Source organism: Ahaetulla prasina, chromosome 8, assembly GCF_028640845.1.
Source record: "Ahaetulla prasina isolate Xishuangbanna chromosome 8, ASM2864084v1, whole genome shotgun sequence".
Classification (NCBI taxonomy): Eukaryota; Metazoa; Chordata; class Lepidosauria; order Squamata; family Colubridae; genus Ahaetulla; species Ahaetulla prasina.
The window spans coordinates 28,789,381-28,806,629 of NC_080546.1; the positions used below are offsets into that span (position 1 = coordinate 28,789,381).

General features: G+C 36.6%; 1 protein-coding gene across 1 annotated transcript in view; it reads right to left on the bottom strand.

Annotated features, from left to right (window-relative positions):
• The window catches only part of COL25A1 (collagen type XXV alpha 1 chain), a 151,845-nt gene that overhangs the window by 58,545 nt on the left and 76,051 nt on the right, over positions 1–17,249 (bottom strand). Inside the window, exons 8-13 of the mRNA XM_058193126.1 lie at positions 15,649–15,693; positions 6,957–7,001; positions 6,532–6,558; positions 5,591–5,635; positions 3,602–3,637; positions 3,299–3,343 (exon numbers count right to left, since the gene is read on the bottom strand). Of these exons, the coding sequence (XP_058049109.1) occupies positions 3,299–3,343; positions 3,602–3,637; positions 5,591–5,635; positions 6,532–6,558; positions 6,957–7,001; positions 15,649–15,693 (243 nt within the window). The remainder of the gene's footprint in view (positions 1–3,298; positions 3,344–3,601; positions 3,638–5,590; positions 5,636–6,531; positions 6,559–6,956; positions 7,002–15,648; positions 15,694–17,249) is intronic.

A 17,249-nucleotide genomic window follows, 5' to 3' on the forward strand; every position in this document is an offset into this window, starting at 1 on the left:
GTGATTGGTCTCATTCGAGACAATGACGAATCCGCATATAGACGAGAAGTCGAACGACTAGCCTTGTGGTGCAACCAAAACAATCTGGAACTGAACACACTCAAAACCGTAGAAATGGTGGTAGACTTTAGGAGAAACCCTTCCATACTTCCACCTCTCACAATACTAGACAACACAGTATCAACAGTAGAAACCTTCAAATTTCTAGGTTCTATCATATCGCAAGATCTCAAATGGACAGCTAACATCAAAAACATCATTAAAAAAGGACAACAAAGAATGTTCTTTCTGCGCCAACTCAGTAAGCTCAAACTGCCCAAGGAGCTGCTGATTCAGTTCTACAGAGGAATTATTGAGTCTGTCATTTGCACCTCTATAACTGTCTGGTTCGGTTCTGCAACCCAACAAGAAAAACACAGACTTCAGAGGATAATTAGAACTGCAGAAAAAATAATTGCTACCAACCTGCCTTCCATTGAGGACCTGTATACTGCACGAATCAAGAAGAGGGCCGTGAAAATATTTACAGACCCCTCGCATCCTGGACATAAACTGTTTCAACTCCTACCCTCAAAACGACGCTATAGAGCACTGCACACCAGAACAACTAGACACAAGAACAGTTTTTTCCCGAAAGCTATCACTCTGCTAAACAAATAATTCCATCAACACTGTCAAACTATTTACTGAATTTGCACTACTATTAATCTTCTCATAGTTCCCATCACCAATCTCTTTCCATTTATGACTGTATGACTATAACTTGTTGCTGGCAATCCTTATGATTTATATTGATATATTGACCATCAATTGTGTTGTAAATGTTGTACCTGATGAACGTATCTTTTCTTTTATGTACACTGAGAGCATATGCACCAAGACAAATTCCTTGTGTGTCCAATCACACTTGGCCAATAAAAATTCTATTCTATTCTATTCTATTCTATTCTATTCTATTCTATTCTATTCTATTCTATTCTATTCTATTCTATTCTATTCTATTCTAACTGGAGCTGGTCCAGAAATCAAAGACAAGATTTTTGGAGATTGCTTGCAGCCAGCCATAGTGCTACAAAACCAACGCTGCTTGCCAATTTGTTTATATGCTCAGTTCTGGATGAAGATCCTTTCTCTATATCTTTCTCTATATCTTTCTCTATATCTCAACCAGGGGTTCTATTCAGCAGGTTCTGACAGGTTCGGGAGAACCGGAAGCGGAAATTTTGAGAAGTTCGGAGAACTGGCAAATACCACCTCTGCTTGGACCCAGCGTAGGGTGGGAATGGAGCTTTTGCAATATCCTTCCCCTAGGAGTGAGAAGGGAATGGGGATTTTGCGGTATCCTTCCCCTGCCATGCCCACCAAGCCACACCAAACCCACCAAGCCACACATGGTAGTAAAAAAATTTGAATTCCACCACTGATCTCAACAATGGCAGAGACATCAATAAGGATATAGAAAAGGTCTTCTCAGCATCTTTATCTAGCCTATAGAATTAGTAGATGTATTTTCTGTCATCAAATACCAGGAGGCAAGGGAGATAAGAATGTCAATCAATACAATCCGTTATTGTTAGTATATTGTGGTATATAGTAGGCAGTTCATTTTGCATCTGGAGACCATGCTTTTATTAACCATTTTTTTTCCCTGAAACTTGCTATGATGCTATCTGCTTTTTCACCTTTTGTAAAAGAGTGCTTGTAAAAAGTTTATAGGGGTGAAGATAATTCACCCATTTTTTTTCAGCTGAAGAACATAAAATTGCACTGCTAAATTTCAGTGCTCCAATCCTGCAGAACTCTATAGGTTATTTTAAAAAAGGGGGGGGGGAGGGGAGAGCTGTATGTAACTCACTGGTTATAGATTGCACAAAGTAAGAAACTTAGCTAACCTTTCACCTCTCCAATTATGGTTGATACAAAGTGATGATCTTAATTTACAGAAGAAAAGGTTTCAGATATGTCTAAACCAGGGGTCTCCACCCTTTTGGACCTCAGGGACCACCAAGTTCATAATTTTAAATTCCGTGGACCATAATATGAATCCAGCATGCTTGCTGAAGCGCCTGGACTCCCAGTGATGGGATGGGATCCTTCAGGCACTCTCCCTCCTCTTTTTTTCTCTCTCTCTGTCTCTTTCTCCCCCCTCTCCCCTCTCTCTCCCACTCATTCTCTCTCATTCTCTCATCTCTCTTTCTCTCTCCCCCGCAACTTTCTTTCACTCTTTCCCCTCTCTCCCCCACTCTTTCTCTTTCATTCTCTATCCTCCTCTCTCTCCCACTCATTCTCTCTCTCATCTCTCTTTCTCTATCTCCCCCACTCTCTCTCTCATTTTCTCATTCTGATTCTCTCTCTGATTCTCTTTCATTCTGTCTCTTTTTCTCTATTTTATTTTGTGCTGCATCAGCATTCTGCCTTGGTATATTTGCGCCAGCCAGTGGCTCAAAGCAGCCCTCATCTCCTGCCGCTTGGGACTCGGAGCGGTAAACTGTGTCTGGCCTGGGGAGCAGCCGGATTTTGCTCTTCATTGCAGACAATAGATCGACCTCCTGCAAGCTCACGTCTCTTGGGGAACCTGGGCGAAGTTCCCTGTGCCACTTCAGCAAGAACTCCTCGAGAGACGAGAGCTTGCAGGGGGCTGATCTGATGTCTGCAATGGAAAGCAAAATCTGGTTGCTCCCCAAACCAGACGCCGTTTACCACTCCGAGTCCCAAGTGGCAGGAGACAAGGGCTCCTTTGCACCACTGGCTGACGCAAATATACCGAGGCAGAATGCTGATGCTTCGCAAGTGCAAGTAGTGCTTCGCTCCTGCAGCTTCCAGCCATCGCAATCGCTACTTCGGCTCGCTTGCGCTGCCGCTCCCCCACCGTGGCAACAGCATCATTATTTCATTCTGGATGGAGAGGGCTGCACTCCTTTTTGCGTATTGTACCACCTGCAAAGGTAAACATTGCACGTGCCACCCCAGGGCAGAGATTTCCAGCCCCACCATGGCCAGTCCCATATTCCAGAGCTGTAATAGTCACACTCACAGGATTGGCCCTTTGGTCATCCTGGAACAGCTCCTCCACCAGGATGAGCCAGCAAAAATACAAAGATTTCTCCATGGACCACCAAAATTTTGTCCACCAGTTGGTGACCGCTGGTCTAAACTTCATGTTAATTATAATGCCCCATATTTATAATAAAACTGTAAGGATCAATGTTTCTCAACCTTAGAAACCTCCAAGATAGGTGGACTGCAACTCCTAGAATCCCCTGGCCAGAACTGGTATAGATAATATATGTATATTTACCTTAATTCCAGGTAACCCAGGAAGTCCAGGAAGTCCAGGTTCACCCTGCAATTATATAACATTGTAACAGAATATTACATTATTTTAATAGCAGGAAAATGTTGCACAAATCAAAGTATGTACAGTATTTTGAAGCTACTTCTTACTTTATATCTGCTACTTAACACACCTTTCCATTTAATATAGTGGAACAAAATTTCAGCTCCTTGGAAAGGACAGTGCCATTTTTCATATAATACACTTCTGAGAAATCAGAGTTCAAATACGTTTAGGAAGCCAAAATTATTTATTTGAACACATTACCTTTTGCCCTGGTCTACCCGATTGTCCAGGTTCTCCCTAAAACAAAGAAACAAATTATAAAGCAGAAGATTAAAATTAAAGGATGGCATCAACTTCAAAATAAGAAAGAAAATACAGAAAATTTAATTCTGGCGTATATGTGAAAACGTTATTGTTATTCACATTACCTTAATTCCAGCAGCAGAAGATCCAGGATCGCCCTGGATAATAATAATAATAGTAATTAACGGAAGCAGAGGTTCACTTCAAGTGCAAAAAAACCAACAACCCACTAATGAAGAAGAAAAGCATGTATTGGCTGATTACATAAAGGGCAGCCAAGAACAAGCACTGATTGATATTAAAAACTGGAACTTACTGAACGTTGAAGAAACAAAGCATGAATATTGAACTAATGGAACAAAAACCAGAACAGAATGCTGGCAAGGAAAAGTATTACATGGTCAATTTCTATAAAAGATTGAGGGAAAGTGGATAAAGATAAAACCTGGCAATGACTTATACACTGGAAACTGAAGGCTTGATTTTGGCTGCTCAAGAGCAAGCTAATGCAATCAAGGCCAGAGTTGGGGAAAAAACCATCCAATGATTCAAAGTGCAAATTGTGCAAAGCAGAATGAGCACTAAATCATACACCCAACTTGTGCAAAAAAAGATTGCACAAACTAATTATGAACGGCGACATAACACAGTCACCAAAATAACATCTGTAAAAATTAAGATGTGCCAGTAATAAAAAAAAATTGGTGGGAACATACTATATAGTTGACAAAGTAATAAAAAAATAAGCACGTTAAAATATTGTGGGATTTCCAAATACAAATACAAACTGATGAAGTCTTGGCTCGTAAGACACCAAGAAAACACTTTAAATTGGTTTATTATTTTATAAATGTTTGTGGGTGTGAAGTCAAGGAGGAATAGAGGCAATGTATGCTTACTTTAACTGTTTCTAGTTGAGGAAAAACAGCTTGTTGAATCATCTACCATTTACAGAACTTTACCAGCTCACATGGTGGAATATGTCCTATGTAAGAATGTGAGAATTGGCAATGTAGTCCTACTAAGTTTCACCTTTGAATCCCCTATGTATTTGGTTAAAACTGAGTATTTCAAGTGTGGGAAAGAAAGCTCTATAAATGCAAGCCAAAGATATATGAAGTCCAATTAGAATTCATGAGTAATATGCGGTGTCTGTCCACATATATGTCTTCTGAAACAAAATAAGAAAACCAGGAAAGCCAAAGGAGAAAACTCTGGACTCAACTGTTACACAAAACAGGCTTCAGCCATCCTATATGATCTAAGGGATTTTTCCCTTCAATTTTTTATACTGTTGACTGAAGAAAAAGGAAAAAGAAATGTGGTAAACGTCTTGTGTTCAAACTGTTTTGAGCTCATAATGTCCCATTTCAGTTTGAAACCGTTGCCTGAAGCTCAGAGCAGACTTACTAATTTTACAAGAAATATATAAATATAATAAGAAATACAAAGAAATCTGGGCAGGAGATTCCACAAGCCAGGAGATGTCATGGTAATTACTGACATTTTGCAGAAGAAATATTAAAAAATAAAAGCCTCTCACAGTAGGAATCGGGCTTTGTGTAATAAGAGAGTGAAAATAAAGCTCACTCGGAAAAAAAAATCCCAGTAAATGATCCCTTTTCAGCAACATTATAATAAATACACACATTTATATGGGTGACATCAGTCTAATTAGTTATCACAAACAATATGATGATACCAAGGTTATAGTTAGTAAAAACAAAAACAAATGATTCCTATTGATAAAACAAATGTTCTTGACTATGCCTTGCAAACACTATAAAAATAAACATTTCTGAATATATATTGTAACTAAAATTATAATTTTGAATATATTACAGTTTATAAAATTTTACCATTAAAATTATAAATTGTTAAAATTTTATCTCTATTGTTTTTAACCTGAATTTAAATGTACTGAGTGACATCCTCTATGAATTGTACCTTTTCTCCAGGGTGACCCTTGGGACCACTTTCTCCAGCATCACCCTAAATATCAGAATAAGTTCTTTTACATTTTTTTTTTCATTTACCAGTTGTTGCCTATAAAAAGCATCCTAAATTTATTTCTATTGACAGTTTTGAAGAAAGCTATAAAACTAGGCCAAGGAAATGAACCAAAAGAGTGAGAGTAATGGAAGAAAGAAATGATGTATTAGAAAAATTGAACAATATTTCAGTCTAAATCTGTCCTGGTTATTGCCTGTCTTCCTGTCACATCAAACTTAGTTTTTGCTTAATACAAATACAATAATATTTACTGAAATTTAAAATTACAAAGATAAAAAACTAATACAAACCAAGTCTAATATAAATAAGAAAAAGATAGAAAGTAAAAAGGGGAAAGAATGGGAAGGGAAAGGAGGAATGAATGAATGAATGAATGAATGTTCTCTAATATTCCAAGAAAAAACACTTTTCATCCCATATCTCATCTTTTTTTCTATTGACAAATAATAAAACCTTGTTTTTTTATCAGACAAACAATCTGATCAATTTTTCCAACATTATTTTTCTTTACAGAATTTCATAAATTCCCAAGAATGTAGAAGCTGACCTGGCAACTTCTGGAAACTTTTGGCCTCAATAGCATACAATTAAATGCTTAATTGTGCAAAGTTCAAGCTCCTTTTTTTTGGTTCTCTTTTCTTCCCAAATTGCATGCCTTGTTTCAATTCTTCCACTTACAATGTGACCTACAACCTTTTAAAGTGAAAACTCTGATTTTCTATAGTTTTTACAGCACCTTATGAATACATAAATAATATTGATCTGGATGCTGATTTTCTAAGTTCTTGCATAAAATGTAAAAAAAAGTTGCTGAACACTTCACAATTCAATTTTGAAATTATATGTTTGTATGAATAAATAAGCATGTACATTACCTTTTCTCCCCGTTGTCCAGGATCACCCTAATTGAAGGAGAAGACAGAAATAATGCATTTATTGTTCTCAAAGGACATACATGGAGATCAATCAAACCTTTATCTATGACAATTGCACCTATTTAATAAATGTAAATGTTAGAATAAAAATAGTAATTTTTACCTTGATTCAATAGAAATAAGATACACTGTCTTATATTAGGGGTACATTACTGTAATATATTTTTATGCAAGATATATTTTTTAATTGATTAGATAAAATTTTATTCATGTGCAGCTTACTTAGTATTTTAAAAGTTACAAAGCAAAGAGAACTTCTTGTGACTACATAGAACAGGGGTCACCAACCCCCGTAGTCTGTTCATGAAAGATCATGTATAAAAATAAAGTGTGACAAAAAACTAGCCAGAATTATATCTACTAACCTTAAGCCCAGAGACTCCTCTTTCTCCCATTACACCAGGTTCTCCCTGAAATAATGACATAAAAAAATAAATTGAATTGAATTGGATCAGCAAATTTCATGCATAAGTGATCAGTTCAAAAGTATTTTAAGTGTTGCAATAAAAACAGAAATGAAAAGTTATGTTTCATTTATAATTCTCTTTTATTATTTTCAAAGAATGGTTGATTAATATAAAGAATTAAACTATTACAGAGGATAATTACTATTTTTTGTAAAGTTCTGTAATTATTTTATTAATATTTGCTTCATCTCTATCATGAACTACCTCTTTTAAATGGAAAGAGGGTAAATATATTTCTAACAGCATAGCATTAAATATACAAATCTCAACAAATTGTTTTACATTATGAGTAGAGTGGAGGTAAGCATAGACAATAATTGCATTAAGCAAGATTTTTTTTTTGAAATATGGTTTATTAAATGCCATAGTCTTGAATGTATCTAAGCTGATGTCTCAGAAATAACCCATTTTAAAGTACAAAATCCACAGTTGGAAAATATCTTTATTAGGATTATTAAATGTCATGCAACAGCATGTAAATTGTTTACTCTTTTGAGATATTTTTGATAGACTCAAGTAAAGCAGCCTTCCCCAAATCGGGTATTCTCCAGATACTTGAAACTCAACATGCAGAATTCCCAAACAGTTGTCATATTCCCACAAGGGTAAGGATTCAGAGTATGATAAACTAGTTTAGTCTGACTGAGGCAAACTCTCAATGTGATTTCCCCTATGAAAATGTAGTCCTGTCATCATCTCAGATTTAACCGAGCTTTGAGCTTCCTGTGTGGAGCTTTCCAAGGTTCTGAAAATACTTTATTTTGCCAAATAGAACTTTTTTTAAACTTGAAGTCCTCATACTGGACAGGGCAGGTTTTTTTGCAAGCCTGTAAACCTCAATGTGCTGATGTCTGAAAACTACACTTCTGAAAAACACACTGTGAATTCTTGTGGCAGTTCTTTTGTCACAATATATAGCTTCAAAGTTGATTATAGATATCATAAAAAACTGCAGGAGAACTTCTCCCATATAGAATAGAATAGAATTATTTATTGGCCAAGTGTAATTAGACACACAAGGAATTTGTCTTTGGTGTATATACTCTCCGTGTACATAAGGAGAATAAAATGCATTCATCAAGAATAAAAAGGTACATCACTTAGTGATAGTCAAGGTTACTAATAAGCTATCAAATTGCACTAGGAAACAAATAAAAACAATACAAATTGAAAGATACATGAAACATGGTTATAGTAATAAGTGAGAAGAGTTGGTGTTCTGTCCCCCACCCCCAACCACAATCAATTAGAAACGCAAACTGACTAGATGTGCCAGCAATTTATTCTTGCTGCAGATAACAATTCTGGCAACGAACCTGCGAGTGCTTGCCAAGTCCTCTTATCTATCAGAGCGACTGCAGTCTGAGCTGGAACAATCCCAAAGTTCAGAAGGAAACGAAACAGAATCCAGGAGCCAAAGTACAGCCAATGTTTTCAACAGTCAATTGTTTGTTCATCACAAGAACTAGCCCCTCCTGCTTTTATATCCTGTGGGGTGTGGCTCTGTGACTCAACACTCTCTAGGCCTGCCCCACCCTTTCTTTTGATGTTGTTGTCTCTCCTGTCTGCGATACCGGGGGTCCAGCCACAACTGATTGTCAGCAGCTGGGTCTTGAGGCCTGGCCTGAGAGGGAGGAGATGCAGGAGACAGAGGCCTCGTCATCTCCTCCACCTGGCCTGCCTCTGGGACTTGGAGCAGAGCCAGAGAAGGAGACTCCGCAGAAGGAAGTCCTGTCGGCTCTTCCCCCTCGCTCTCTGAGTCACTTTCTGCCAGGAGGCCAGGTTTGGAGGGGGGTGGGGGAAAGACACAACAGATAGATACTAGTAAGGAAGAGAAGAATAATAGTAATAATACAGTTTTAGTAAATTATTTGACAGTGTTGTGGCAATTAATTATTAAGCAGAGTGATGGCATTCGGGAAAAAACTGTCCTTGTGTTTAGCTGTTCTGGTGTGCAGTGCTCTACAGCATCGTTTTGAGGGTAGAAGTTGAAACAATTTATGTCCAGGATGTGAGGGATCTGTAGATATTTTCACAACCTTATATATGACTTAATAGAAGATACCAGAATTGATGACAATCCTGCTGTGTTACAAAATCTATTGGCTCAGAATCAAAAGAATCATCCAAAGGCTAACAGGCCAAAGCTTGTTATATGCTTTTATCAGTCTTGTGAAAAATACTGTGTAACAGGCATATATGATGTAACATGTCTGAAGAAAGAAGCTAATAATAAGAATGGGCCTAATAACTAATTTCATGACAGAACTACTACCACACCATCCCAACCCCAGAAAATAAGTAAACTATAGATCTTGAAAACATCACAGAAAAAAGCAATGGCAACCCACTTTTGTATTGTTGCCATAAACAACAAATACAGTACAGGGGATATGTCCATAGCTTTCAAACTCAATTTGAAGCACATTTTCCCTTCTTCACTTGATAAAACAGGATTTTACCATATTTCCAAATAGAGTTGAAAGATATTTCTTAGTTCAATTTTCTAGGAAAGTGGAAGGGTTTCTTGATAAAGAAAGGAAAATTTATAGAATTCCACTAATTTATGCCAATTTATTTGTAAATTATAGGGACGCGGTGGCTCAGGGGCTAAGACAGTTGAGCTTGTCGATTGAAAAGTCGGCAGTTCGGCAGTTCGAATCCCTAGTGCTGCCATGTAACGGGGTGAGCTCCCGTTACTAGTCCCAGCTTCTGCCAACCTAGCAGTTTTGAAAACATGTAAAAATGCAAGTAGAAAAAATAAGGACCACCTTTGGTGGAAAGGTAACAGCGTTCCGTGCGCCTTTGGCATTGAGTCATGCCGGCCACATGACCATGGAGACGTCTTCGGACAGCGCTGGCTCCTCGGCTTTGAAACAGAGATGAGCACCATCCCCTAGAGTCGGCAATGACTAGCATGTAAGTGCGAGGGGAACCTTTACCTTTACCTATTTGTAAATTGTATTACAATTTAAAAAAAGAAACCAGATTTTTCCTAGGTTCTGTGACCAAGGCAAGGATAATGAAAAGTGGTCTTTTAGATATGTCCTATCATTCTGAGCTAGAGGTGAATGAGAACTTTTCAATATACTTTTCCTCTTTCTTATTACCTCCCTGGTACCTTAAATTATTGTTTTCTACAGCTTTTCTATCCATCAGGCAGGTTAAGTAAGTAATACATATTTTAGCAATGTTTTGAATGCTCACAGAACCCTGGGAAGCTCACAGAAAGCCTGGGAACTTTCTGTACAAACTAAAAGCAGTGATGTTTGCTACCTTTAGATTTGAAAGTTCAAGAACCAAATTTATGAAGAATCTGCTTTATATAAATACTCAATTGAAAGGAAAAAAAGTGAAGATTCCTTCTAGGAAAGGAGAAAAAGATCATGTCTAGTGCAAAAAAATCCCAACATATTGGGGCTTGGTCCGCCAGTTGCGCCCCTTCCTTGACCGGGATGCCTTATGCACGGTCATTCACGCTCTTGTCACCTCTCGTTTGGATTATTGCAATGCTCTCTACATGGGGCTCCCCTTGAAGTGCACCCGGAGGCTTCAGCTAGTTCAGAATGCAGCTGCGCGGGTAATTGAGGGAGCCACACGTTGCTCCCACGTAACACCGCTCCTGCGCAGTCTGCACTGGCTTCCTGTGGTCTTTCGGGTGCGCTTTAAGGTTTTGGTTACCACCTTTAAAGTGCTCCATGGCTTAGGGCCCGGGTACTTAGAGGACCGCCTGCTGTTATCTCACGCCTCCCACCGACCCATACGCTCACACAGAGAGGATCTTCTCAGGGTGCCGTCCGCCAAGCAATGTCGGCTGGCGGCCCCCAGGGGAAGGGCCTTCTCTGTCGGAGCTCCTACCCTTTGGAATGAACTTCCCCCTGGTTTGTGCCAATTACCTGACCTTCGGACCTTTCGCCGTGAGCTGAAAACGCATTTATTTATTCAAGCGGGACTGGCTTAAATTTTTAATTTTAAATAATTTTAATTGGGGCTACTATTTATGAATTTTAAGGGTTTTAAATTTGATTGTTTAAAATTTCGGCCATTTATGGAATATGCTTGTTTTAAGTCTTTGTTTTAATTGTATATTGTATTGTTTTATAATTTGGCTGTACACCGCCCTGAGTCCTTCGGGAGAAGGGCGGTATAAAAATCTAAATAATAAATAAATAAATAAAATATTCTTTGCTAAAAAATTAAGAAATAAACAATGAAAAGTATTAGATGATCTAAAAAAATACAATCCTAAAAATCTAAGAGTCAAAAGAATGGAAATAGCCATGGTTTTTATTTATTTATTTATTTTATTTTATTAGACTTATTTGCCACCCATCTCATCTCAAGGTGACTCTGCATGCCTTACAAACAATAAACACCAATGAAGCAATAAAAAAAAATTAATATAACTACAGTTATATTTTCAATTAAAACAATGGGGAGAGAGGGAACGAGATGCATGTAGAGGGAGGTGGGGAGCTAACTACTCCATTAGCTACATCCAAAGACCACATCCTCTTTGGGGCCCTAGGCTAGTTGTTTTCAATGCCTTATGGAAGATCAGAAGGGTGGGAGCAAATCTCACCCGGGTGGGGGGATTCCAAAGAGCAGGAGCCATGGCAAAAAAGGCTCTTCTCCTGGACCAAAACAGCTGAAATTCTTTGGCCAATGAAGTCCACAGTATGCCCATTGGGCTGGCATCGGTGGTGCAGGCCAATTCCACTGGGGTGAGACCCAATCCCATTTATTAATTTAATATAAGAGACTATCACACAGCAAGCTTTTATTCAATATGTTGGAGGTAGGTTTAGTTAATTAAGATGTCTAAATAACTAACATGACAAAATATTTCCTAGCTGTGACTTTTTTCGTCTCTTTCATATCAATGTAACTTAATAGGATTCAGTTCCATGACTGTAGGGCAAAACAAGACTGCAGCAAGTCTTTTCCTGGGCAATTGTCAAATGGATGTGAGCATAATATGACACAGTAACTATGGTTATAGATGGAACCCAGTAGCAATTATATCTTTCATATGCATTAATTTATTTATGACTAATTGATACACTTGTTCATCTTTCTCTCACAACAGTTTAATGAGATAATCAAGACAAAGGGAAAAAGGACTGGTCCAACTTCATTTGAATAAAGCATATTAATCTAGCATGCTACATTAATCAGCATAATGATTTATTGTGAAGTGCATCAATTTTAGAATTTGCATTGCCAATGTGCATCATTTTAATAGTAAGTCAAAATTGACATTACTTAAAGTACAAGTTAAGGCTGAATCATATTTAAATGTATCTATGAAATGTAGAACAATGCAAATAATTTTTTATATTAGGTAATGTAATTTTGTTTTCATATCTATATCTTTTTATGTACTAAAATATTTTAATCTACATACTCTGAAACATTCAGTTAACTGACATAAAGGCATCTTTTCAATCATGTTATAAATTCAGTAACCATTATTGATTAGAGATCAATTTGTTGAACTTCATAAGAATGCTCTAGAATCTTGAAAAATACTGAGCTTTTTAATTTAATCTTCCAAGTGCGATTTCTGTGTATTCTAGTCTATGGTGAATATACATGGAGAGGTTTAGAAATACAGAACCAAGCATTCCTGAGCTTTGTTCTGTTTTGGTTTACAGAATCTGATTTTGAAAGAACTACTGATTCTTCAAAAGGCCTCATCTCTATAGATTGTGAGAATGCACAGCACAAGCATTCATAATGCACAACGGAACTAAACTTATTCCAACTTCATCTAGCATTACATCTTGCATAATAACATCACATATGTCATGAAACTGGCAGAACTTTAACTTTCCTTCCTACCTGAAATATTAAATAATGAAATAACAGCAAAGTACTGTCCTAGAAAGGCAGAGCTGCTGAGAAACACAGAAGTCTAACATTTGAGAAGAGCACCTGCATGAACACATTACTGTTTCTTTTTGTCAGTATAAGCTTTCCCTTAGTTTAACTAATGTGGCAATGAAATAGCTTACTTAGCCAAAAAACAACAACAAAAAAACCCAAATGATTTTAATATATGTTTCTACGCCTCTCAAAATCTAATTAATATTAAAACACGATCTCATAAGGAAAATAGATTTGAATTGAGAAAGGTTAAAGTTTCAAATTGTCTAGGGCAATCCAGTTATAGGTCATGCAAAGCAGAATTAACACTGAAAAATGCCCATAAGAGAAAACAAGTCATTGAATCATTGGTGTTCTCTGAATTTGGCTGTTGGCTTGCAGCTATTTCATAAACCAACTAGATAACATTATCAGTGCTGATGAGTGTGGGGCTTCCCCACACTATAAAGTAGCTCATCTTGCCAATGTTGGTTGGGCTGTGGTTTTCTTTATGGCAGTTCCTTGATTGGGGTATTATTTTCTGTTTGATTGTTTGCCTAGTGTTAATCTCTTCTTATGTGGGTTTTGGCTGCTGGAAGGGATATGTCTTTTTGTTTCTTCCTTAGTCTTTTGTTATCTCTTTTGAATAGTTTGTAAACATGGTATATTTCTATGTATCTGTTGATGGTTAATTTGTCTGAAAACCAAGATTTCAGAAATTCCCTTGCATTTTTTGATTGGTTTTCTCTACCATGTTTTCCCGAAAATAAGTCCCTGTCTTATTTTTTTTTTGAACCCTGAAATAAGTGCTTGGCCTTATTTTCAGGGAGGTCTTATTATTTTGGGGCACATGGAGCAAGACAGGGATCCTCTTGCTATTTTACCTGATTTCCAGCTCTGTCTCCCTAACCCTAACCAGAGAAAATGGCGGGGACCAGCTGTGCATGGGTTTAAATAGTTTTGGGCAGAGCTTATTTTCAGAGGAGGGCTTATTTTTGGGGAAACATGGTAGCATTTTTGGATTTAGAGTTTGCCAGTTGAAAGTATGGCTGAGTGTGTCTAGATCAGAATGCATCCCCTCTAGCCACCAATGCCCAGAATAAGCGAAGAAAATAACAGATCCTTTATCTGCTGGCATTCATTAAGGGAAACACGCATCATGACATTGTGTTACAATATTGCAAAGCAAGTATGCAAAATAGCACTTAAAGCATGGCTCATTTCATTCTTTTGGCATCATTCATCATGGTTAAGAACAGTTGAATAAATTCTCATTTCTGAAATACGCCTCTTAGGCAATATGTCCAACATCAGAACACGGCTTTGTAGAAACACCCATGGTTGATTTATTATAAGGCTAAATCAGTGAAAAGTCTTTGCAAGGCAAAAAAGTAGAAGAAACAAAATTTAGGCTGCTTTATGTATTTTAATGTAAACTGATGAATATTTAAAAAAAAAGAAAAAGTAGTATCTATGAAGACAACAGTTTGTGCATTCATTACATTCTACTGTGCCAAATGTTTTTCTTCATGCTAAGTTAATCTTTAAGAATACAGTTTTATGGCCCATGATTTAAAAATCATTTTATCTAAGAAGCAAGTTATTAAAATACCAACCTGATCAGCCAAGAATGTCACACCAGTTGCTGTAAAATCTAATACACATTTTAAGGGATTTATTTAACTACTGTTCTTGGGGATAGATTATCCTTGTGGAAGTTATAATGACTTAATTTTATTATGGAACTGTAAAGAAACATAAAATGACTAGAAATACTGGAGGGACATTTTTTTCTAGTGATATATAGTGTTGGGTTGAAATATTTGTCTTGGTTTAGTTAAAGGTTTAATGCAGGTTGCCAGTCAAAGAGCAGTGAGACAACAAAATTTAATGTAAACTGCCAGGTTAAAGAATTGGCACTAAGCCTATATCACTTATTTTCTTGATAAAGGAGAATTAGCAACCACCAAGGACCCTTCACTTATTTTCCCATAGAGCTATATTTTAACTGATCTCTAGTTTTGCTTTCTGCCAAATGCATTGATTTCTACTCTCTCCTCATTGCCATCCCCACAGCAGGGATTTAATTTTCTTCATCTTTCTTACTTTGCTTTGTAACCTTATAGTCATCAATAAACCTTTAAACCACAGAGCAACACTGTATTTTCTAAGTGCCATTAATTTCATTTGGTTTTATACACATGGAACCAGAGGTGGAGTTCAGCCGGTTCAGACAGGTTCGGGCAAACTGGTAGCTCCAATCATCAGCTTCCTCAGCGACCCGCCCCTGTCCTATCCTGTCCTTTAGTTCCTGCTTTCTAGCTCATATTAATTGCCCGGCACAGCTGATTTCCCCTTCTCTTGCTGTTCTACTTACCGTTTAAGCAGCTGAGCTTCTAAATGCTCCATTTTCAGCACGAAGCGCCCGTTCATCAAACCGGTTGTTAAACCAGCAGCATTACACCACTGCATGGAACACTGTGTTGGATTGCAGTCATTCTAGTTGTACATTGTTAATTGTATCTCATGCCATAGTATTTTTACAATTTGTATAAACTTTTTTGGCTAAGGCAAACTATCTGACCTACTTTTTGCTTTTATGTTAGAGAAAATGTCTTAATTTCATGGATTTGCAATCCTATCCTGGGAGTAAGAGCCATTTAATTCAGTTAGAGTAATTTCTAAATAGATTAGGATTACATCTAAAATGATAATAATTTACCCGTTGTCCATCTGTTCCTGGAATACCAGGTGCACCAAATGAGCCCTGAAGAGAAACATATATCTGAATTTAGAAAAATTATCGAACATATAATGCAATTCTTCACTGTAGATATTTATCTTTTGTAAATTATGGGACTTGATTCATACATTCAGCTTTCAATGGCATTGTTCTTTAAATTAAATATAAAGAATTATTCTTTTTTTGTTATTGTTGTGTATTCTGTTTCAGAATTATGAAGCAAATTTTGTGTGCTAAAAGTGAATTAAATATTTAAAAGTTTCTCGAAGTTTTAGAATATATTCCATATTTTATTGTATTAACTAAATGCCCCTAATTTTGAATATAGTTATCATTTCATCAATATACTTCTTGCCTTTTTTTATAAAATACTGAACTCAAACACATATGCCCATTTTAAACAATAATATGAAAGAAAATAAATCAAGTTTATTTTATCCCTCCAGTGTGATGCTACTTGTTGAAAGGTTTTAAGGACTAATCTTAAACAAACAAACAAAAAACACCTATGAATGCATATTGAAAAATTGGGTCAAATCACCTCAATTTACAATCACAATGACTTACGATGATAATTCCAAGGTTAATTACAATTGTCAATTGAATAGCTATAGAGTGTGCACTCCAAAAGTGGACACATTTCTGCATAATTTTATTAAGAATTTCTATTATAATTTTATATTATAATTAATATATTAAAATTATACAATATTTTATTATAAATAGAATCTAATAGAAACTAAACTTAAAGTCAGAAAAGAGAATAAAAAGAACCAAACCACATTGATTACATTATGCTATTGTGATAGTAGCTTATGACTTTATTTTGTATCTTTTTAAAAAGAAAATAACCACTTTCCAGTTATAAACAGACGTTTTTCACTTTTTACAAGTAACAATTATTTTAGTTTCCTTTCATTCCTTCTTGAACCCCTACAGTTTATGAAATGTCAATATGACATTTTATTTTAAAGAAACAGTGCTCAAAACAATTTGTCTTGAGTTGAGGATGGCGAGAGAGGGGGTTAAGTTGTCAGGCAGCTGCCTCAGAAAATTCATTTGAAATGCTTTTTTTTTTTATTCCTGCCGTATTTGGTACTGGTACAATGCTACAGTCCATAAATTGTGAATTCACTCTTTCATTGTCAATCCTGATGAATGTAAATAATATTGAAAACATTCACAGGAAGTCAGTTCTCTGGTTACGATAGAAATCAAATTATACTGGCCAGCAATCAAAAATCCATATTTCAACAACACCTAGAATCTTTTTTTTCTTACATCATATGGCAGCAATCTATTCAAAGGCCAAACGAAATTCAAGCTGTATTTCCCACTATGTTTAGGGTTTGGTTTCATTATTTTACCAGTCTTCAGCTCAGAACATTATAACTCTTTAACCGGCAAATTTAGCTAACAGAGTGAAAGGAAACATTGCCCTCATCTCTATAACAAAGCTGTGTGGTGAGGAATTGAGATTTTTCTTCTTCCTTTAGGTCAGAGATGTCAAACTCAAGGCCTGAGGCTGTATCTGGCCCTGGGGTGCTTAGATCTGGCCCGTGGCGCCGCCCTGGAAACAG